This window comes from Ruditapes philippinarum, unplaced genomic scaffold, assembly GCF_026571515.1.
Source record: "Ruditapes philippinarum isolate M1 unplaced genomic scaffold, ASM2657151v2 ctg812_1_1_1_1, whole genome shotgun sequence".
Lineage (NCBI taxonomy): Eukaryota > Metazoa > Mollusca > Bivalvia > Venerida > Veneridae > Ruditapes > Ruditapes philippinarum.
This window is the reverse complement of record NW_026862783.1, coordinates 468,258-492,797: the sequence shown is the minus strand read 5'-3', so window position 1 is coordinate 492,797 and position 24,540 is coordinate 468,258. Positions and strand designations below refer to the sequence as shown.

Sequence of the window (24,540 nt, the reverse complement as noted above, 5' to 3'; positions counted from 1 at the left end):
CCCAAATCTACAGGTCTTGACCACTTTTCATACCAAGTTTTAAGTTCCTAGGACCAGACATTCTTAACTTATTGATGGAAACAATTTGGTCTTCCGATCGAGCTACCAAGGAACCAACTAACAGACATGTGCAAAGCAACATACCCCCACTTCTTTAATATGGAGCATAATAAATGTTTCAACCTCCATAATATCAAGTTCCCTAAGAAAGAGTTGCACTAAATATGGACAGCTCTCATAAAAATAATCAAGTTCTCTTTTAAAATAATAATTTATAAATCACTTACAAACAAACATAACCCTGCATTTTATCACGACATGTTCCATGTACACATGGTGAGGATATACAGGCGTCGTGTTCCTCGGTACATCTGTCACCTGACCAACCTATCTGACATATACATTTGTACTCATTGACCCCATCCTCACATACACCGCCATTTACACATGGACTGTTGATACATTCATCCAAGTTTGTCTGTAATTTAAACATATAATATTAAAGAAAATTAAATATACATGTACAGTCTAACTTGCCCATGCGACCACGTGTATTAAGCGACTTTTGTCTTAAACGACCACTTTAAATTCCCCCCGATCATTTTCTCTCTATATCTTTAATGTATTAAGCGACTTTTGCTCAACGCGACCAGCGACCGCTAATTAGTCACCTAATTGACATCAATCTTTTCATTGAACGACCACTTTTACCTGTCAAGTAATTGTGTTTTAAGAGAACGCCACCTCGTGTCAGCAATCAAAACACAACAATAAACGTGTGAAAAACTCTATTTCCCATACCGTTTTAGCGTATGCAAATGAAGTTAAGTATACGCGTGACGTGTATTATCCAATAATATCGGATAAACAATGCAACGCTCCGCCCATACTGAGATGGTGTATACGCTTCGCTTGTTGACATTTAGACTGCATTGAATTGACCTTGAACTTGATCAGCCATTAAATTAATCGTAACAAATAGATGTAGTTTGTTTATTTCAAATGAAAAAATGCACAACAGAAAACATCTTCACTAATAGGGGTTTCGTGTTGGAGACAAGGAAAAACAACGGAGAAGTTAAAAAATTCTGGAAAAAATGTCAAACATGTACGTAATGGATCAAAACTGTTTTGTCAATAAATATCGGACCGTTATTTTTACATTTGCATCCGTTTAGATTATCGGACCGTACTTATTATTCAACATTTATATAAAAATGAAGTTGAAAAACAATCCAATCGAATAAAAAAGATGTCATTTATAAATTTTGACTTTTATATCATACTGACTGTCTTAAGAGACCGTTTCATTAAGCGACCGTTTTTGGTGTTTCCCTTGCCCGGTCGCTTAATACACGTTTGACTGTACATGTATATTCATGTAAAGAAACATAATTTTAGAAATCAATCTTTACGATCACTACATTAATTTACTTAGTTAAACAGAAGTAATCTTTTTCCATTGAACAAACTATTTTCTATATTATATATCTATATATATATTATAATATGCATACAAATCTAACTTAATTAAAAGCTATCAATTATAACAATGATAAGTACTTAATCTTCAAAAATTCATTCAGCTATTATCTTTCATTTTTATATTTCTACGATGACTTTTCATTAAAATTTTTTTTTTCAAAGTTCCAGCAATAATCACCTGACAAGTTTCACCAGCAAATCCTGCAGCACAATGACATATGAAACTGTCTCCATGGTTACTACAGGTAGCCCCATTCTCACATGGTTCTGAATCACAATGGTTTATCTCCTCAACACATAGCTTTCCTGTAATGTACATGATTACCTTGTGGCAGTGAGAGAATGAAATGTAAACCATTTAAGAAGTTTAAAATGCTTCAAGATAAAGAAATTCAAATTCTGGGTACAGGTGAAAAATACCATCTTCTACTAAGTGCAGGTAGACAGGGTAGATTTTGTTTGTTTAATTGGGTTTTACGTCACACCCACACAATATAGCGACATTCTAGCTTTCACATGCCCTTCCATGACTTATTTCAGGCACGAACAGGCACCTGAGTTGAACCACCAGTAGATATTTGGAGTTACGAGCCTCTACTCTTTCATGTTGATAGGGGTGGGGCATGGATACTGCACATCACCTTGTTGAAGTTAACACTTGAGTAAAATTTGAAGAAAAGCCTTCAAGGGAATAGGATTTACTGATAAAGAAAAGACACAAAATTGTCTGACCCCTGACCTTATTATGTGACTTTGAGCCAGCACATGGTTGACAAAGGTTCTGCACATGGTCTCGTTGATATTAACATTTGAACCAAGTTTGAAAAAAAACAACCTTTAAAAGGTTAAAGATAATAAATTTAAAGGATGCAGATTGATGGATGAGACAAAGGGATTCCAGTATAACACCCCACCCCCATATATGTTGGGGTATAATAAATTTATAAATTCTGTTCAAAACAATTTTCAATAAACATTATATATCGTAAAAAATTTTTAAGAGTTATTACCTTGCCAACCTGTATCACATATACATTTAAAGCCATAAGCATCATCTATACATTCTAGAGAGTTGTTTTCATTGCAAGGGCTACTGTCACAATGGCGAACAATTTTCTCTTCACATATTTCCCCTGTGAAACCTAAAATGATATTATACACAAACCTCTAATCAACACAATATATAACAACGTAATAACATTTATCTGAAAACCATGAAAAAAATGAATAAATAATTAAAAAAACAACAACAGTAATACAGACAAATCTTTCTTAAAACCGAAAGGCTATAATGGCTCTGAGCAAATTGTACACTTGACTTTTAACTCATTGGTCTTTGAATATTTGAAACTGAGGAGAATTGTCTTTTAAGTCTTAGTTCAGGTGACAGACTGCCATCTCATTCAACAGACTGTAAACATTTCATAAATTTTTGTACCAGACCACCCAAGGATAATTGATTAATTCTTATTGAAATAAAAAAAAAAAACACACGTTCAAACAGCTAAGAAATTGTTATTTAAAGTTTATTTCTTCTTATAACAAGCATCAAACAAACAATAAAGTTTTAGAGTAAGTAAAAAAATATTACTATCAGAATTAAACAACTCACCTTCATGACAACTACATGTTATTCCATTCTTGCTTTGGAAACAATAACCATGGTAACTACAATGACTCTCATCACAATGTAATTTAACTGAACAGTCTTCACCAGTATAACTTGTCTGAATAAAATATTAAACAAAATTTTATGTTTCATATATTTGTATCATAACTTTAAGCTCAGATTTGAAACCACTATTTACAAGTGAAGAAAGTCCTTCTGGTTTCAAGAATTAATATTTTTAATATGTTGAGGTAAAAAACAATATCTGTTTAATGTTTCTACATGTAGTATACTTTCCAGCAAAAAGGTCATCACTGGTAGGTAGCTTCTTCTTTTCCTTATCAAAGACAATACAGTTCTTTAAATATCATTAAAGTCTATGTTAGTATACAATAAAACTTAAGTGTTTGTCCAACATTTTAGGCCTATGAGAAAAGAAAATATCTTTTAGGGATTTCAGGATACATTTCTCACCAAGAAAGATAATAAAGTATGTACATGTATTATACAGTTTTGTTTAACTTACATTACAGACACAGACAATGTTTGGTAGACTGGAAACACAAACACCATTGTTACTACAGACATCATCACTACATGTAGATATCTCCTCTTCACAAAATTCACCACTATACTCTGAAAATACAAATAACCTTATGACCTTTAGAAGAAATAAAGAAACGTCTATGCCACAAGTAAAGAGTGAGATACATGTTGACTAATATAATTCTACAGTATGGCCAGTTACAAGTTTTCATGATGAACCACCTAAAAGTAACAAAAGACAGTTTCTAAAATTTAAAGCAGGTCAAGTCTACTTCTTAACTTAAGTATTGACACTATGGTAAAATTTCTGATCATGCCTATTTTTATATGAGAGTCTACATAAGTACCTGTGTTAAAAGTTATTTCTGTACTGATAACAAATATCTGATTTCATTCTTAAGCACTAACAAGCTTGTCAACATTATTCAATTAAAATGTATTAAACATATATACAGTCTAACTTGCCCATGCAACCACGTGTATTAAGCGACTTTTGTCTTAAACGACCACTTTAAATTCCCCCCGATCATTTTCTCTCTATATCTTTAATGTATTAAGCGACTTTTGCTCAACGCGACCAGCGACCGCTAATTAGTCACCTAATTGACATCAATCTTTTCATTAAACGACCACTTTTACCTGTCAAGTAATTGTGTTTTTAGAGAACGCCACCTCGTTATGTCACAAGTGTCAACAATCAAAACACAACAATAAACGTGAGAAAAACTCTATTTCCCATACCGTTTTAGCGTATGCAAATGAAGTTAAGAATACGCGTGACGTGTATTATCCAATAATATCGGATAAACAATGCAACGCTCCGCCCATACTGAGATGGTGTATACGCTTCGCTTGTTGACATTTAGACTGCATTGAATTGACCTTGAACTTGATCAGCCATTAAATTTATCGTAACAAATAAATGTAGTTTGTTTATTTCAAATGAAAAAAATGTACTACAGAAAACATATTCACTAATAGGGTTTTCGTGTTGGAGACAAGGAAAAACAACGGAGAAGTTAAAAAATTCTGGAAAAAATGTCAAACATGTACGGAATGGATCTTGAAACTGTTTTGTCAATAAATATCAGAAAGTTATTTTTTACATTTGCATCCATTTATATTACCTTTTTTCAACATTTATATAAAAATGAAGTTGAAAAACCATCCCATCGAATAAAAAAGATGTCATTTATAAATTTTGACTTTTATATCATGCTGACTGTCTTAAGAGACCGTTTCATTAAGCGAACGTTTTGGGAGTTTCCCTTGCCCGGTCGCTTAATACACGTTTGACTGTACCTTATTAAAATTGTTTGAATACTTAAATGCCTATGATCTTTGTTCTAATCAAGAACATTAAAGAACTACTTAAAATACCAAGCCAGAGTGAATAAAAATTTCAAAGTTGATATATTACCTTCTGAACAGTTGCAAGTAAATCCATTGTCCACTTCAATACATTCACCTCCATTCAAACAGTTGCTATGGTTACAATAATTTATCTTGTGTTCACAGTATTCTCCAAAATAACCAGTATCCTTTCGAAAAAAAGCCAAGATTAATAAATCATCAAAATTGTCCATACATTTGTATTTTAATAAAATCATAATATATAACCAGTTAAAACAAGCCTTTACTTATTTTAACAAAGAACTGTTCTTTGCTTAAGAACCAAATTAAACAAATAGATGTGCCTACAACAAGATGTTATTCTAAAGATTTTACAAATGCATATTGTTTGAGTGGCATAACTATTAAGTTTATTCATTGTTAAACTAACTTCGTATTGCCACTGTCTTGTACATGTAAATTCACTAAATAAATTTTACCAACAGATAGGTATTCTCTTATGAAACAAGTACTTATTAAGAAAGAACATCGAAAAACGAGGCTATCTGATTTGTACCAGGGGGCCTAGCCCCCGAGCATTAATCAGATTGCAGTGTTTTGATGTTATTTCTCTTTTGCATTATAATCAAAAATAAAAACACATTCCCTGTTGTCACAATATGAAACCCCAGAAAAAAAAGTAACCAATGAACAGGCATCTGAATATGATAATTTTATCGCTTCCCCTTTCCCTGCTAAAACAATAAGCAAACCCCAGCAAAAATGAGCCAATCAGTGGGCATGCTCTGGAGTTCAGGTAACTATTACCTGCACTCCAGTTAATGCACTGTGCATGTATATGTATACAATTTAACTCTGACATATTTTCAACAAAAAGGTCCCCTACTATGATACAATAGATTGCTTATGTTCCAAAAGTTGGTGTGTGCCCCAAAATCTTGAAAATGAAAACAAATTGGATTAAATGAGAGAACATGTATAAATTTTACTTACTGTACAGTTACAGATATATGAGTTAATCATATCATGACACACACCTCCATTCTGACATTTGTTGTCTATACAATCATCAATGTTCTCCGAACAACTGTAATATATTACAACATTTCAATAGAAATACTCCAGAAATCTGCAAATGTAGACACCCCATCTTATCCATGCGTATAAATCAACTTTTACAGTTAAAACTTGAACCACAATGATGGATTATCGTATTGTGACCAGCAGTGCACATGGAAGCTATAATGGTTGTTTGTATGGAAAAACCCACATTTGCCACGTTCTAGATAAGACATTCTTACTCAAAGAAATTCAATAGAAATTCATGGGAATATTATATTACTTTTTAAACAATTGTTAACTAAACACTGTTTTGTGTGCTCGGTTTTAAGTTGGTAGGTTAAAAAAGTTAATAATAAATTTACTCTTTTCCAGTAAATCCTGCATAGCAATAACATGTTGTTTGTTTATCAACCTGGTTAAAGACACAATTGCCATAGTTACAAGGGTCATCAGTACAGGGGTCAACAGGAAGCTCACACTGGTCACCTGTATAACCTAGATAAAAATGATTGCCATAAGAGTTTTTTTTATTAATTTTTATTATTTCCTTTTAATTTTACAATAATATTTTGTGCAAATTTTAGTTAAAAAAGTTAATAGATCTACTGCTGACAACAAAAATGTTTTCATACAACTGAAGTTTCAACTTCTTATTATTTGCATAAGCAATACATATAACAAACCACAAATATTTCATTCTGAATATTATTTTAAAATAAGACTCAAGTTTTTAAAAAAATTACTTAGCATGCAATACCTGAATCAAAGTTTTTTTTAGATTTTATTCAGTAACTCAGAGAAAGTAATATACCTTCAGTACAATGACAATAGTAAGATCCACCTATATCTGAACATTTCCCAGAATGTTGACAAGGTGAACTGGAGCACTTTCCCTTCACACAGTTACTCTCTATAAAATGACAAGTTATAATCATGTGAACTGTGAAATATAAACAATATCTTAAATAAAGTTTAACAAAACAAGAGGGCCATGATGGCCCTAGATCGCTCACCTGACTTATCAAACTCATCCAAACAATTACCTAGACAAGCATTCTGACCAAGTCTCATGACAGGTGAGTCAAAAATGTGACCACTACAGTGTTAACAAGGATTATCCATATTTGAGCAGTGCGACCTAGTTTTTTACCCAGGTGACACATATTCAAACTTGACCTAGAAATCATCAAAACAAACTTTCAAACCAATTTCCAGGATACTTGGATCAAAACAGTAGCAACTACAGTGTTAACAAGATTTTTCTATTTATAGCTCCGGTGACCTAGTTTCACATGTGATTTCGAACTCCTCCAAGCAATTACCTAGACAAGCATCCTGACCAAGTTTGATGATAATTGAGTTGAAAATGTGACCACTAGAATGTTAGAATGAACAGAATATTTGGATCACAACAGTTAAGAGGGTTAACAAGATTTTTCTATTTTTAGCTCCTGTGACCTAGTTTTTCATCTAAGATGACCCATGTTCGATTTATTCCCAGCAATGACCTAAAAGACAAGTTTCCTGACCAAGTTTGATGACAATTGAGTCAAAATTGTGACCACTAGAGTGTTAACAAGGTTTTTCTATTTTTAGCTCCGGTGACCTAGTTTTTCATCCGAGATGACCCATGTTCAAACTCATCCAAGCTATCACCTAGACAAGCATTTTGACCAAGTTTGATGATGATTGATGCAAAAATGTGACCGCTAGGGTGTTACATGTAACAAGGTTTTTCTATTTTTAGCTCCGGTGACCTAGTTTCTCATCCGAGATGACCCATGTTCATACTCATCCGAGCTATCAACTAGATAAGCATCCTCACCAAGTTTGATGATGATTGAGGCAAAATTGTGACCTCTAGAGTGTTAACATGGTTTTTCTATTTTTAGCTCTGGTGACCTAGTTTTTCATCCGAGATGACCCATGTTCGAACTCATCCGAGCTTTCACTTAGACAAGCATCTTGACCAAGTTTGATGATGACTGATGCAAAAATGTGACTGCTAGAGTGTTAACAAGGTTTTTATATTTTTAGCTCCGGTGACCTACTTTTTCATCCGAGATGACCCATGTTCGAACTCATCTCAGCTATCAACTAGATAAGCATCCTGACCAAGTTTGATGATGATTGATGCAAAAATGTGACCGCTAGAGTGTTAACAAGGTTTTTCTATTTTTAGCTCCGGTGACCTACTTTTTCATCCGAGATGACCCATGTTCGAACTCATCCGATTCATCCGAGCTATCACCTAGACAAACATCCTGACCAAGTTTGATGATGATTGATGCAAAAATGTGACCGCTAGAGTGTTAACAAGGTTTTTCTATTTTTAGCTCCTGTGACCTACTTTTTCATCCGAGATGACCCATGTTAGAACTCATCCGAGCTATCACCTAGACAAACATCCTGACCAAGTTTGATGATGATTGAGGAAAAAATGTGACCTCTAGAGTGTTAACAAGGTTTTCCTATTTTTAGCTCTTGTGACCTAGTTTCTCATCCGAGATGACCCATGTTCGAACTCATCCGAGCTATCAACTAGATAAGCATCCTGACCAAGTTTGATGATGATTGAGGCAAAAATGTGACCGCTAGAGTGTTAACAACTAAATGTGAACGGACGACGGACGGACGGACGACGGACAATCATCGATCCTAAAAGCTCACTCTGAGCATGCTCAGGTGAGTTAAAAAAAAACATCCAATTCCTCTTTTGTGAAATGAACTTTAATGCTAAACTACAAAAAGAGAGAATAATAGTTAAAACTTTCAAATTAATTAAAATCAGCTCCTTAGTTCAACTAAACACTTGTCTACTACCACCAACTTATGATAAAAAAATCATTTTAAACTGATTAAATAACAAGAGCTGTCGGTAGGACAGCAACGCTCGACTATTCTTAGTGCTTGAAAGTAAAAAAAGCCTTCATTAAAAAGTAAATTTTCTAAATAAAGAAAAAGGCAAAATTTTTCTTTAAATCCATATTACAGTTTTAGGCCTTGGAGAGAGTCCTGCTATGCTCTCAAAAAAGAGTATAAAATTTCAAAATGTTTCGAAGCCTTTATAATGTCAATGAACTTTGAAAATATTTGAGGTATTACAAAAACTTTAACGTAAATTCTTAGTCGAAAAAGGGACATAATTCTGTCAAAATGCTTGATAGAGTTACCTCCTCCTGTCTACAAGTTGGGGTCATGATGGTGAACAAGTGTGCAAAGTTTCAAAGCCATATGTCAATTGACTGAAAATATTTGAACTATTACAAAAACTTTAACGTAAATTCTAAGTCAAAACTAGGGAAATACATTTCATTACAATTCTTAATCTTTGAATGAGCTGAACTGATATTTACTTGAAAATTAAAATATAATTAAATTTCTATGAGAAAGTATTTACATTTGATAAGGTAATTACTGTATGATCTTTATGAACAAATACCAAGTCTACAGAACACCATAGTTATCACAGTTAAGAATCTTGACCAATGAATGAAACATGATTGTGTAAATAAATGTTACATTCTTTAGAACATACTCAAGTCCAAGAAAGAGGATTATTTCATGCCCTTTGATTAAATTCTATTTTTAGAATTGAAAGTGAAAATAGATCAAGGGGAGTAATTGTGTAAGTCATTTATGAACAAAGTAATAACTTTGTTGTCTCCCTTTGATTAAATTCTATTTACAAAATCTGCATATTTCATCATCTTTAGTGACCTTGACCTTGTATATATTGACCTAAATTATATGTATCACAGCCATAGTCTTGATAATGACCATTTGTGTTACAATCCCTCAATAAATGATGACTAAATGGTCCATATACACATCTTCATATTTTTATCTGAACTTTGACCTCTATGTGTGACCTTGACCTTGGCCGCAAGGACCTGAATCTTGCACGCGACACTCCGCCTCACAATGGTGAACATTTGTGCCAAGTAATATTGAAATCCCTCTATACATGTGGAAGTTTTGCTCCGGACAAGCATTTTTCAATGAGCTCTAAGTGTGACCTTGACCTTTGACCTAGAGACCTGGTTCATGTGCGCGACACTGCTCCTCATAGTGGTGAACATTTATATGAAGTTTCATTAAAATCCCTCCATACATGTAGGAGATATGCTCCGGACAAAATTGGACGCCGCCCGCCCGCCCGCCAGGGGCGTTCCCATAATACGTCCCGTTTTTCAAACGGGCGTATAAAAAGGGGCATAATTCTGTCAAAATGCTTGATAGAGTTACCTCCTCCTGTCTACAGGTTGGGGTCATGATGGTGAACAAGTGTGCAAAGTTTCAAAGCCATATGTCAATGGACTTTGAAAATATTTGAACTATTACAAAAACTTTAACGTAAATTCTAAGTCGAAAAAGGGGCATAATTCTGTCAAAATGCTTGATAGAGTTACCTCCTCCTGTCTACAGGTTGAGGTCATGATGGTGAACAAGTGTGCAAAGTTTCAAAGCCATATGTCAATGGACTCTGAAAATATTTGAACTATTACAAAAACTTTAACATAAATTCTAAGTTGAAAGGGGGCATAATTCTGTCAAAATGCTTGATAGAGTTACCTCCTCCTGTCTACAGGTTGAGGTCATGATTGTGAACAAGTGTGCAAAGTTTCAAAGCCATATGTCCATGGACTCTGAAAATATTTGAACTATTACAAATACTTTAACATAAAAGGTTACGCCAACACGGACGCCGACGCTTCGGTGACTACAATAGCTCTACTTATTCTTATAGAATAGTCGAGCTAAAAATTGTAAATCTTTCCACCTGCCTGTTGGATAATTTAACATTGAAATTCTCTATTGTCAACTTACCACTACAGTCGAGTATAGATTTAGACCCATTACCAGAGGTACACATTCCTGTCGGACAATGTTCACAACTTTTCTGGGTATCCTCTGACTGGTAGGTATTTACTGGACAGCTGTGGCATGGTGCCAAACCAGTAGTGGAGAAAGTACCTGCATCACATATTACTAAAACAGAAAATTTAAATGCAAAACTTGTATTACATTTATCCTAAGTAGGTTCCTCTCACTCATGTGTAACACAGAATCATTCATAATGTCAATAAGTTTATGTCTATTATCTCTGCTAAACTTACACTGTTTCATTGTTGAAACTATCTTAAGTAGTTAAAAGGATTTTAATATCCAGTGGAGCAGCCAACTCTACACTGGTGGCATATACCTGTTATTATAGCTGCTAGCAATATAATAATTTGAATATCATATAAACCTAGCAAAGTCTTACTTACCAAGGCGGATATATCAAAGAGTTAGGGTGACAAAAATAGTCCCGAAATAGTTCATTTGCAATTTAACAACATAAAGTACTTAATTGCATATGCCTTAACATATTAATATTCAGATTATTCACAAAAAAGAGTTACAGAATCATTATGCAGGGCAATTCCATGATACATTTTAGACACAACAGTAAATGTGTAGAAAAAAAGTATAACAAACCTTTACAGTCAGACTGGTTTCTAGAATGTGTATGTTCTGTTGATTTGTTTTCAGGACAAAGCACACATGAAGTTTGTGACAGACTGTCACGATAACTTCCAACTACACAAGGTAGACACACATCTGTCCTAGCTTCCATTCCTAGTGGACACGGCCCTGTCAAATAAAATCCCTTCTTTTGTATCAAAAAGACAAATGATATTTAATCTAAACAATACAGAAACAAAAACATGATTATGTCCTATTCAAAATAATGTTTAATGGGAATGGTGGCCTAGAAGTTAAGATGTCTGTCTCCCAACCATGGGATGGTTGGTTTAAGCCCACCAGCACATTTCCTCATATGACACCAATACTGGAAGCAGACAAGCTAAACTACCAGCTTTCTTCCCTACCGTGCTTACAAAAGTAAAATTCAAACTAAAACTGTATCTTTATAGTATGAATATTATTCAAATCATTCAATTTCTCTGTATTTAAGTACATGTTTTAAATACATATCAAGACATGATTAATTTATTTTTAAAACCCTACAAGATTTTTTCATTCAAAATCTAATATTTGTAAATTTGAACTTACAACACAAGTCATCAGCTTTTGGGTCAACTGACCGGACTCGATATCTGGGACAGAGATGATCTGTTTGGTTATTATGTAACATTGGGTCCACTAATTTTGCAGCTTTGTTACAATTGTTCACCAACTGTAGGTTATTAAGTACAGTAAGATCAGTCAGCCTAGGACAGGTATCTTGTGATGATCGACGGGTACCCGTGAGATTGAACAATGAATGAATGAGAATCTGAAAACAAATAATTGTGTATAAAACTGTGCATATATAAATAAAATTAACACAATCATTTAATCATAATCTGAAAAGTTTTGCCAAGAAATTACAATATCTACTTATTTCCAGTCTGAAAATCTTTGTGATATTTTATCTTATATTCTAGCACATGCAGTGATACTAAGAGAAGAAACATGCATTAATGCATCAAAGAACTTGACCATATGCAATAATGGTATATCTTTAAATATGCTTTATTCAGGGCACTTTGTAAATATGAGTATGACTGCAGTATGACTTAATGATTCTAGTCACTTTGTAATCAAAACAAAATTGTCAAATAACTAAATATTTCTGTGTTAAAAACTGGTCTATCTATATGAAAAACAAACAAAAAATGACTGAACATGAAATTACCAAATGAAAATGCAAGAATAGCACTTATGCACATTTTTTGTGCATTAACATCTGCAGAGACACTGAATTCCCCAGTATAAAATACATCAAAGTGCCTCTGCAGATGTTAATGCATGAAAAATGGTGCATTGACCCGCTATTATTATTAGTATATTAAAGAGCCATTCAACCTTTGATATAAAATGAGTCTTGTTTTTAACATGAATATTATGTGGCACTGATGGGTATTCTGAAACAATAAATAAAGGCACTATCATGAAAGAGTGTGACAGCTGGAAAGTTTGAAGGACAATTGGGCATTAATGTGCTTTCAAAAGAATTTTTACAGGTGGCATATAAAGGTAGTATAGAAAGATTTAAATGCAATACCAACCTCTCCATTAACATTACTGGACACAATCTTAATCACTGAAACTTTAGCAGTGTTGTTTGCTAGTTTTTTGTTGAGTGCATCTTCCACAGCAGACGTAAATTCACAATTACACTGTATACCCACGCATTCATCTGCCACTAAAGTCCAGGTAACATTGTATTTCCATATAGGGCATTCACTATAGCCTGCAAACATACAAGGCGAAGAGCAATTTGAATCAAAATGCACACACCATGATAATATGTAAAAACATTTTAATATAAGAAAAAATGCCTAGTACAATAAACTAACCTTATATGAGAATAGTTTATTTAATGCATGTTACTATTTAATTGAAATGAATAAAATTTTACTCAAAATAAATCCTCATAAAAGTCAACCAGTTGAATGAATAAACTATTCACATATTATTCAAAATATTTAGGATATCTTTAATTATATCAACTTCTTTAGAAAATACCAAGTGACTTTCTTTTGAAACAACATTATAAATCCTTAAACATTATTGTATTTTTTTCATCATGATCTTGAAGGTTGATGGCTGACAATTTTGGATAAAAGGGATTTAAATACAAAATATGATTTACAAAGAAATAAGCTGTAGTATAAAGCCATTTCATAAAGTAGACCTGCAAACAGACAGCATAAAAGTGTAGACTGGTCTTGGCTATATTGGTGGCATTGGCAGTTAACACTGGTAAAAGTTAGAAATATTACTAGAAGATACATTGTGTAAGAAATTACCATCTAGGACACAGTCTGGTATAAAGTATGATGGAGTCCATGTTCCATTTCCTGTACATATATATTGATCAACTGGTTGTTGTATAAACACTGAGTTATCTTTACACGTTGCTACGCACATCTCCACCAGTTCATGCTGTTTACATGACAGTTGGACACTTGGTGGTACATGAAGCCTAGGACATCCAGTCTCCACTGATAATAACAAGAATAACAAGCAATTATCAAAGTATTGAAAGCAATACAAAAGTTCCCTAGAGGTTAGAACCACACAAGAAGTTTGTCGGCAACATCCTGAAGCGCCACAGTCTTTCAATTATGCCATTGTAAAAGCCATGAATTAATTATTTTGAATTCTGAGGTAAACCTTCTGGGTTTTTCTGTATTATTGTAATGTGTTCAGCTTTCCTGCCTAATATGGAAATTATGTTTATGCAACAGATAATTAAAACATCAGAATTTTCTCAGTATAACTAACATTACTCTGCTTTATTTTATATTTACTCTGTAAATTGTATGAAAAGTTCAAAAGTACTTTTTGTAAGTGATTTCTGACTGTAGGGGACTAATAAAATTTTACCATTTTCAAATACATGTTTACTGTGAAAGCTCCTTGTAACACTGGAGTCTACTGTGAAATTATCTGATATTTAGGGGTTTAAGTTTACTGGATAGTATGTTTAAATAAAAAAGTACATGTATTTATCTAAGTCAAAGTAAAAGTAGAAATTGCCTAAAAACAAGGAGGATATAAAATCCTTTTGATATAACCTTCATTACAACATTATGATGGGGACAATACATGTAGGTAAATTTTGTGTGAAACAAAACTAATATTAAAGCTATTCACAAATCTATATAATACTTACACGCAACCTGTACAGTAATCTTACAGGTGGCCGAGTTCAACATACTGTCAGTAGCTGTCACTGTTAGTACTGTATCCTGAAATAGTTAAATAATACCCTAAATTAATTCATCACACACTACCAATATTCTAACAAGGGTTACACAGGAACACACAGGAAAAAACATAAAAATTGAATTTGTTCAAAGTCATGACTAAACTAACTTATAATTATGACTTACATTTTTTCTAGTTTTGTTTGGACTTTTTTCTTTCTATGCCTAAAACTTGGATAAAACACTGTAGTAAATATTCTGACAGATTTTTACTACAAATACATTTCCATAATAGCCTTTGAATTGATATTCAAAAGTAATAGTTTAAAGTTACACTAATTTACCTCTATAAAAATGTCTTGAATGTTCATCTCATAATTGTAAAACTTCCTTAATTTTTCATTTCACCACCAAAAACAACAATACTATGGCCTGAACATCACATTTTAGCTTATAGCCGAACAGTAAATAAATCTGATTGAAAATATATAATTAAAACCTATCAGTAAATCATACCTCAGTAACCTCAAAGTAAGGCCATGTAAAGTCAGGCTCTACGGTAATGACCGGTTCCATGCCCGAGTTGTCAGTGGCAACAGGTAACTTTATTGTTACAAGCACAGGTAATATAGAACCAGTCACTTTTATCGGCTCCTTAGGACAGTCACTGAATACTGGATTCTCCATATCTAAACATATAAATCAAGCTTTTGTAAAACTGTACAATTATATCAATTTAAAAAGTTATTTTTTTCTCAAACAGCAGTTCAAATTCTTATGATCATCTTACATTAATATTGTTTTTTAAAAAATTCTAAGAAATAACAATGTGCATGTTGCATCTTTGTATCTTTACAATTATGTCAAGTATAATAACAAAATCTGATATACATAAATACAGTTAATTTAGACTAGAAATAGAATTGAAAGATCAAGTGATCTTACTAGAAGCTTACGGATAATTCCAGCCAGGTTACACATATAGACTAGCAATAGTCTGTTCTAAGATAACAGTGTGGTAAACATACTACAGTGCATATTCTAAACTTTTGTGTCATAACAAACTTTCATAATCACAAACCTAAGTTACAAGGTAATAACTGTTTAATACTTAGTTACAAGTAAAAATGAAATCTTTTTACCTATACATTTTGGTACAGTTCCATTCCATTTCCCCAATGACCCCTCCTGAAAAATTGACCTCTTCTTTATTCTCTTTTCATGCTCTTCTCTATTTGCATCTTTTAAGTACAAAGATTCTCTTACATTACTCTTGCCATTATCCACTGTATTTTCTTCAGCATCATATACAAAATTTGATCCACTTGATCGTTTTCTTCGACCTTTGTCGTTTCCTGGTTTTTCAAAATTCAGCAAGTCAACATCTCTGTTGCATCTCTTCTCATCACAACAGTATATACATCGGGCATTATTAGAAGTTACGCTACAAGTTGAAGAACCTTGGTTTAACTCACAAACACTTCTTTCCTGACATGATTTAGAGATGGATTTTAATTGTTTTCCACTATAATCAACCTGTGTCTGACAAACAGCCTGTAAATAATGTTGTTTATATATCAGTTCAAAATAAAGATATAAATTTGGGTGTTAATATTCTAGTTCAGTTAAGCTCTATATGAAGAACAGAACACGACGCTATTCTAAATGTTATCAACAACAAGGTTAGTGTATTTGATGTTATTGTAATTGTATTTGTCAATACTTGAAGACATAGTAACAAACATAGTTTTCAGTCTCTTCACTGAAATAAAGACTTTCTAAAATGACTAAGTTTTTTTTAACTTAGTTTTATAAGCTACCTGCTTTAATATGTTAACTTTTTTATCTTATTTATCAGTTAAAATAAACAATCGTATAATATATGCATTTTTGTAAAATTTTGTTTAAACTCATCCAAGTGAAATGGAATGAAGGGTATTTTTTTTGTTCTTATATTTTATTTGCAATTGATATCCATGGCCCCATATTTGGTTTAAACAGGTTGAAGTCTATTCTTTCCTTCATTTTACTTATTGTAAGATAATCCCTCAGCCTAATCTAGTTGTTGGGACGGATAAATAAAACATGCTTAATACATCCCTTCAAGCTTTATAATATCTAAAAACTTACTCAGCTGCCCACTCATGACTGAAATAATGCAAAAAAAGGAACCTGAGATCTTTCTCCACCAATACAGCTAGAAAGGCGCCTTATAACCTTTTATAGTGTTGGTGAGAATTAAAATCCAAGAAACAAACTAGCATTTAACTTACATCTTCCTTAACACAATTCTCAAATGTTGTATTACAGGCATGGTTACTGGCACCATATGAGCATGTGTAACATTCCAACTTCTCTAGTGGTTTTGTTGTTGTTGTGGTGGTGGTCACTGTTGTTGTTGTAATCTCTGGTACAGCTGTAAGTTTTAGTTTCAAATAAAGTTAGGTCATACTATAACAAATAATAACTAAAGAGTCATATTGGTCACCATTAGATCCTGTTGCTCTACTGGTGTATAGCATAGCTAAGATAATATAGAAAATTTATTTGAAATCTGATGTATGTCACTAGTTGTCCTAAGCAGGCATTTTTTTCAGCTCCTTACTATTTGATACATTCATACAATCAAATCAACCACTTGTAAAATATGGCTCAAAAATGGCAATTTTCTTTTAAAAAAAATACAATTCTAAGAATCTAATCTGGGTCTCTCTTATGTTTTAATCAGCAAGTGATAATTAACCCTTTGCCTCCTGGGGACCTAAATGACCTGGACCTAAATGACCAGTGCAGATCAAGATTAACTGGAACATCTGTGCTGTTTGATCATTGGTCAACACTGTTTGCTATTCAGTCAGTACTAGTATATACATTGCATTTGTAATTTTTCCCTCAAAGTGATGAATGATTTTGTCAAGATTAAAAGATGGCCGAGTTCATTTAAAATACAAAGTTTATTTATTTAGCATTGTAATGGTTAAATGTAACCTATTAATTTAAAACTGTAGTTCAAGTCCTTTGTTTGAATAAAAATAAAATGAAAAAATAAATAAGCACTGAACAACTAAAAACATTGTTTCAAAAAAATATAAATAAATAAAATAAACACTCAAACAACATAGAACATTAAGCTGGGGGAAGCAAATACTTTTTATAGCAATTTTTGCCAAGCTTAGAGCATAGTTTTGCATGACTGTACCAAATACTTCACAAAAGTAGTATTTTTGTCTTATTTCAAATTCATTTTTGATATAATATACTCAAAAGCATGGTGATCAAAGCCACTGTGATAGATATATACTAAGAATAGTTTCAAATACTGACTCAAAGATAAGAAGTCTGAGTTAGGTGTAGCTGTATCAAGAAATATGCATATATATTTTGTAAATACAAAACTGGACAGTGAAACTTAGCTTAAGCAAAGGATAAATATAGGTGCACTAGTATTGACTTACATGGTGTAATATAGACAAGAGGGCCATGATGGCCCTTTTATTGCTCACCTGATTATCAAGGCTCACAATGGTAAAGAACAATTAATATTGTTAAGTATAAACAAGAAGCAGATATAATGTTTTAAACTCAAACTGATATCACAATGCTCAATCCTGCAGCTGAAATAGTGCAAATGTAAACAATGTTTTTCCATATTTGGCTTGTGTTACCTAGTTTTCGACCCCAGATGAACCATATTCAAACTTGAACTAGAAATCAAACTTTCTAACAAATTTCCAGAATTTTTGGGCAAAAATGTAACCTCTAGGTTAGATGATTAATATTCAAACTTGGGCATGAAATCATCTAAACAACCTTTCTGACAAATTTCCACGTAATTTGGGCTGAATATTGTCCTTCTAGAGTTTCAACAGTTTTCCATATTTGGGCTGTGTGACCTAATTTTTGACACCAGATGACCTACATTCAATCATTAGTTAGAAAACGCCTGAAGAGCCTTTTTGACAAATTTCCAGAATATCTGGACTGAAATTGTAGCCTCTAAAGTGTTCACAAGAATTTTCTATGTTTGGGTCCTCTGACCTTGTTTTTATCCCTTATTTGAATGTGCCACTAATAACTGGGACAAACATTCTAACCAGATCCTATGACAATTAAGACAAAAATGTGACCACAAGAGAGTTAAAGAAGTAAATATAGACGGATAACAGACATTCATGGATCCTAAAAGCTCATCCTGAGCCAGCTCAGTTGAGCTAGATAATATAACCATTAAATATACAAAATTCTGTCAGCTGCTGAAAATGGAATGGATATTATGATACAATTAAAATTAATAAAAAACTTCAAATTTAATTTAATTAAATTGCAGGTAATTTGTATCAAGGAAAATTTAAATGATGTGGCATGAGTCTTAATATCACTCCCTTGCCTGTGATACTGAATTGCCTACATTATCAGCACAGTCACTAAATAGTGCTCACTGGTCAAATTTAGTTTGACCCGTAAAAGGGAATGCAGCTTTCCATACATATTTATTCATTCTTTTATTCAAATTAAACATATTCAGTAAGAATTTCATGGATTTCAATATATTTCTAAGATAAAAATATTTTACCAAAGATGAGCATAGTATATCTTTAATATTGAAATGATGGAAAGTTAGTTATTTATTCAAAGGGAACCAAATTCAATACACTGATTTAACAGTGTAAATGTTAAATAGCAAATGCTGATACTGCAATTTGGCGGAGAAAGACAAACTTCCTAGTGTTCAATAAATTGTATATAAAGTTATAAGCTCTTTATAGTTGACTTCTTACTATGAGAAATTTTCATGGGACTAAGCATGACTGTGATGAATATCAAGAAGCAATTCATAAACCAGTAGTTTGGCAGTACAAAAGCATGTGGACCAATAATACAAAACTAGGTAATGTACAATATTAAATGAGGGTCTACACATGTATACATTGTTTTTAAAAAAATTGTTTTGCTGCTAATTAAGCTTGTTTTTATCTTCTGCCCTTTCAACTATTTAACATCATGACTCCCTCTGGCAACATAGCCAATGCCATTACACATATACCTGATGTCAACTCTGGTGTAGTCGTAACTTGCTCACATACACCACTAGGGCCTTTTGTCCATCCTTCTGTACACTCCACTGACACATGGTATGATTTTAATGTAATTCCAAGTGTAGATATTGGCCTACAATCTGTACCTAGTGAATCACCATTCAAAGTTTGAATTTCAGTTACCCCTAGAAGGCATACAACTTGTTGAAGATCATCATCTTGTAGGATAGAGGATGCACAGGGTCCCAACTGATTGACACCAACATCATAGCCAGCCATTGTTGCCATAGAAACAACTGATATAAACTCCACCTGGTAACATTAGTGCATATATTGTATTAAGGGTTCATGAATCATTTTTAGAAGTACAAGTATATTGTATTACAATTTTCTGAATTTTCATTAAACTTCGCAGTTTGCTAATTATGACTTTGTGATCTCAAAATCAATGGGGTTATCTACTACTCATGACCAACCTGAAGACTATTTGCCAAAGTGTTTTCTAGTTATTAGTTAGATAAACATTAAGTAGTCAAGGTCGATGTGACCTTAACTTTTGATTTACAGCCCTCAAAATCAACAGAGATCATTTACTTATTATGAAAGTTGTTCTTTGTTACAGTTTAGGTGCAAAGTATTTTGTAATTCAGGGTGCAATAATTGTTAAATGTCATCTTTTCTGAATATTCACATAATAATTATATCATCTTTGCATACCTATATATTTCAAAATTAATCAAAAACAATTCAATTTACAAAATCTATGAGGATATAAATTGACTTGTGAGTAGAAACTGATCTGTCTGGCAGACTGGGAAATTTGGTATAAAGAACTAACCTTGTTTGCTGAGAATGCCTCTACTGTAAAGCTTAATTTCAGGTAAATGCCAACACAATTTTCTTTCCAGCTGTCCATACTATTGATGTAAAGCTCCCGGTCAGGTAAAATATTTGCTAGCCATGCATTATACCCAGTAATGCAGACATTATTATTTGTTTGGCAATCCATTTGTTGTTTCCACCAGACTTTCATCTGTTCCTTTGAAAAATCTAAATCTGGTTGTGCAAAAATTTCTTCCCCAGCAAGTTTAGCATTACATTCAAGAAAAGGGTATTCTGTTGTTGTGACTGACTTGGTTGTAGTTTCAGATGTTTTCGGTGTAGAAGCACTAGGTTTTGTTGTATCTGAAGTTGAAGGTACATCTAAAGCAGAAATAGATTTTGTTGTTTGAAATGATTGTGTTAGAGAATCATTTAAGTTATACACCAATCCCACTGATGAAGCAGTAGAGTCCGCTGATGAAAAGAATGCTGAATCTGTTGACAAATCTGCATGCAACAAAGGTTCCTTAACAAAGGATGATGCATCAGGGTTAAATGAAGCAGAAGTAGTTAATGAGCTAGATTCCCCATCTGAAGTGTTTGGTGATATTCCAACTGTTGGTGTCATCAAAGGAAGTTTATCTGAAGGGGTTGGAAAGGCTGCATGCGACATAGGGATTACAGATGGAGTAGCATTAGATGCAAAGGATGAAGACATGCTAGATGTTAAAGTGGTTAGTCCTGAATCTAAAGTAGAAATCGAGTCTGTTGTTGACACTGCTGGAGGTAAGGTACTAAAATGTTCACCAACTGTAATTTTTTCAGACATATTTGAAATGAAAGTATCTGGTGTTTCTGTTTCAACATCAATTTCATGTACTTTCGTTGATGATTTATCTGTAGTTTTAGTAGGTGGCATATCTGTGGCAAAAGTTTGTGTAGTTAATGGTCCAAAAGTACTTGTTAGATATTCTACACTATCTGGTGAGGATATATTTAAAGCAGTGAAAGCATGCAAGGAAGGAGTGAAAAAGTCCAATGGAGAAGAAGAAGAAGACATAGCAGTATTAAGATCTGATGGTGAACCTGAAACTAAAAGCAATTAAACTGTTATAGAAGTAGTAAAAGAAAAGGAAGGTAGAAGCTGCTGTTAACAGTAAAATACAACAGTGTAGCTAAAATAAATTTGCAATATACATAATAAAAATCATATTAATTAGACAAACTATAGTAAGATAATAAAAACCCAAATATAATCACTAGTAAAACCAAAGGAAAAGGAAAATCTTTTGGGCAGGCGATTCTAAAGCTTTGTTTTAAGATACCTTGAAACAGCAACAAAAGAAAAAATTGCAAAACAGGTAAACAATTTAAGATGTATCCATATCAAAAGACAAAAAGAAAATCAATACAGACTAGATGGAATAGAATACAAATTATTTTGATATTGACAAACTTTTTACCAGTTTTACCTGAGACCGTTGTAGTTTCAGCTGTGGTTGTTGATGATATAACGGACTCTGAGGATATCTGATCTAAAGTTGTTGACTCAGTTATGGCTGATGGTTTAGTAGTTGGTGCTGTAGTGGTTGTAGTTGGTGTTGTTGTAGTTGTAGTGGTTGGTGTTGTTGTGGTTTGTGTTGTAGTGGTTGTAGTTGGTGTTGTTGTAGTGGTTGGTGTTGTAGTAGTTGGTGTTGTTGTGGTTGGTGTTGTAGTGGTTGGTGTTGTTGTGGTTGGTGTTGTAGTGGTTGTGGTTGGTGTTGTAGTAGTTGGTGTTGTTGTGGTTGGTGTTGTAGTGGTTGGTGTTGTTGTGGTTGGTGTTGTAGTGGTTGGTGTTGTAGTAGTTGGTGTTGTAGTAGTTGGTGTTGTTGTGGTTGGTGTTGTTGTGGTTGGTGTTGTAGTAGTTGGTGTTGTAGTAGTTGGTGTTGTAGTAGTTGGTGTTGTTGTTGTAGTTGGTGTTGTAGTGGTTGTGGTTGGTTTTGTTGTGGTGGTGGTTGTTGTTGTTGTGGTTTGTGTTGTAGTAGTTGGTGTTGTAGTAGTTGGTGTTGTTGTTGTGGTTGGTGTTGTCATGGTTGTGGTTGGTGTTGTTGTGGCTGGTGTTGTAGTGGTTGGTGTTGTAGTGGTTGGTGTTGTTGTGGTTGTTGTAGTGGTGGTTGCGCTTGGTGTTGTTGGTGTAGTGGTTGGTGTTGTTGTGGTTGGTGGTGGTGATGTGGTTGTTGTAGGTGTTGTGGTTGGTGTTGTTGTTGTAGGTGTTGTGGTTGGTCTTTTGCTTAGCGTTGTCAATGTTGTCACCTTGGTTGTAGTGGTTGGTATTGTTGTCTTAGTTGTAGAAGATTTTGGTGAGGTTATATTTGTTGATGTTGTTACTTTGGCAGTGGATGATGTCAATTCTGTTTTTTCAGATGTTTGAGCTGAAGCTGATGCTGAGGGTTTTGGAACAGAGGATGTTAAGGTTAATGTTGAAATTGTTTTAGTTGATACTGTTGTTGTAGGCTTTGCAGTTTTTGTTGTGATTAGTTCAGTTATATTTGTTGTTTCTCTGGTACTACTAATTTCTGTTGGCTGTGCAGATTGGGAGCTTTTCATTGTGGTCATTGTGCTTTCAGTCAACTGAGTTGATATAAAAGGAGAAGTCTTAGCCTCTGTTGAATATGTTGTTGAGACACTAGCTTCACTCGCAGTTGTAATAACAGTTGCTGTTGTCTGAGTAGCCGAAGTTGTAACCGACTTTTCTGATGTTTTTGTTGTTTTAACAGAAGACACTGCTGTTGCTGTTGTCTCTATTGTAGGTGTTGTTACTGTAGATAACACTGGAATTGGAGTACGAATAATGTCACAATTCCCACAGATCACACATTCTCCAGACGGTTCATGATAATAGAAACCATGACGACATACAGCAAAAGATAGTGGGAAACCAAACTTTTCAGGTTCAAATGTCAATTTAGGGCAATCATTACGAAATGTTTCAGCAACTTTTTGAACTCTAGATTTGAATTGACTGTCAAAATTATCTTGAAGTCTTTTTGAACATAACTGAACATTCCGGAAAGATGTTGTTGTAAAGTCATACAGGAAAAATGGAATCTTGATTCCAACCTGAAATTAAAATAAATCTTTAATGATGATAATACAAGAGACAAATTGTGTTGTAATTATTATATCTCAAGTGTTATTATATATCAAGTGATATTGATGTCTTTAACTGTTTGTTTAAAAATATGTGAAAGTTTAATACTTAAGAAAGCTTAAATTGCAAAAGAAAACATGAATGTTGAAAAAGAAAAACAGTTTTTAAACAAAGCATTCTTTGGTCTTTTACATGAAAGTAAGTTTTTTCGTCTGTTTTGAGACCACATCATTTCGTAATATTCTATTAAAGACTAACCATAACAAAATGATATAAAGCTAAGAAAACAAAACTAACAAACTGTGATGGTATAATAAATATATTAACAATAGTAATACATTGTAATAATAATAATGATGATAATAATAATAATGATATATAGAAATACATCTAGTTATATAACCTGTTTGTTGTTTAACGTCATGGCTCCAGACGTGTCTGATATTACAATATTTGGTGTGTCAGGACACAAATCTGCAAGGTCAAGACCGTTTACAATCACCTGGGTAACATTTTTCACTTGTTCTCTGAGAGAATACAAACACTGCATTCCCATTACACTAGCTGTTGACAGTGACACTGTCACTAGCACCATGGAAACAGGACCTAAAAATGTTTTTTTTTGGGGTTAAATCAGAAAATCAAAATCTAAACACATGTGTCATTGCAGAGTGGAGCAACATGAGAAACGTTTAAAACTGAGTTCTTCCTAAAACTATGTTAATATAGATACAGAAGTAATCATCCTGTAAAGATACACAACAAGTGTTGCTATACAACACATGTAAC

At 33.3% G+C, this 24,540-nt stretch overlaps 1 protein-coding gene across 10 annotated transcripts in view; it reads right to left on the bottom strand.

Moving 5' to 3' along the window:
• Positions 1-24,540, bottom strand: part of LOC132720204 (uncharacterized) — a 111,327-nt gene that overhangs the window by 20,571 nt on the left and 66,216 nt on the right. For 4 of the 10 annotated variants that reach the window (XM_060704266.1, XM_060704265.1, XM_060704274.1 and 1 more), the window contains 22 exons: positions 24,155-24,357; positions 22,085-23,720; positions 20,638-21,713; positions 19,808-20,111; positions 17,037-17,179; positions 15,906-16,317; positions 15,280-15,452; positions 14,730-14,805; positions 13,861-14,055; positions 13,117-13,301; positions 12,119-12,341; positions 11,540-11,695; positions 10,886-11,047; positions 6,867-6,965; positions 6,418-6,550; positions 5,987-6,080; positions 5,061-5,181; positions 3,621-3,730; positions 3,098-3,212; positions 2,496-2,627; positions 1,664-1,791; positions 288-478 (listed from right to left, as the gene is read on the bottom strand). In XM_060704266.1, coding sequence (XP_060560249.1) covers positions 288-478; positions 1,664-1,791; positions 2,496-2,627; positions 3,098-3,212; positions 3,621-3,730; positions 5,061-5,181; positions 5,987-6,080; positions 6,418-6,550; positions 6,867-6,965; positions 10,886-11,047; positions 11,540-11,695; positions 12,119-12,341; positions 13,117-13,301; positions 13,861-14,055; positions 14,730-14,805; positions 15,280-15,452; positions 15,906-16,317; positions 17,037-17,179; positions 19,808-20,111; positions 20,638-21,713; positions 22,085-23,720; positions 24,155-24,357 — 6,067 coding nt within the window. The remainder of the gene's footprint in view (positions 1-287; positions 479-1,663; positions 1,792-2,495; positions 2,628-3,097; positions 3,213-3,620; positions 3,731-5,060; positions 5,182-5,986; positions 6,081-6,417; positions 6,551-6,866; positions 6,966-10,885; positions 11,048-11,539; positions 11,696-12,118; positions 12,342-13,116; positions 13,302-13,860; positions 14,056-14,729; positions 14,806-15,279; positions 15,453-15,905; positions 16,318-17,036; positions 17,180-19,807; positions 20,112-20,637; positions 21,714-22,084; positions 23,721-24,154; positions 24,358-24,540) is intronic. The other 6 variants (XM_060704267.1, XM_060704270.1, XM_060704269.1 and 3 more) reach the window with 6 other exon arrangements.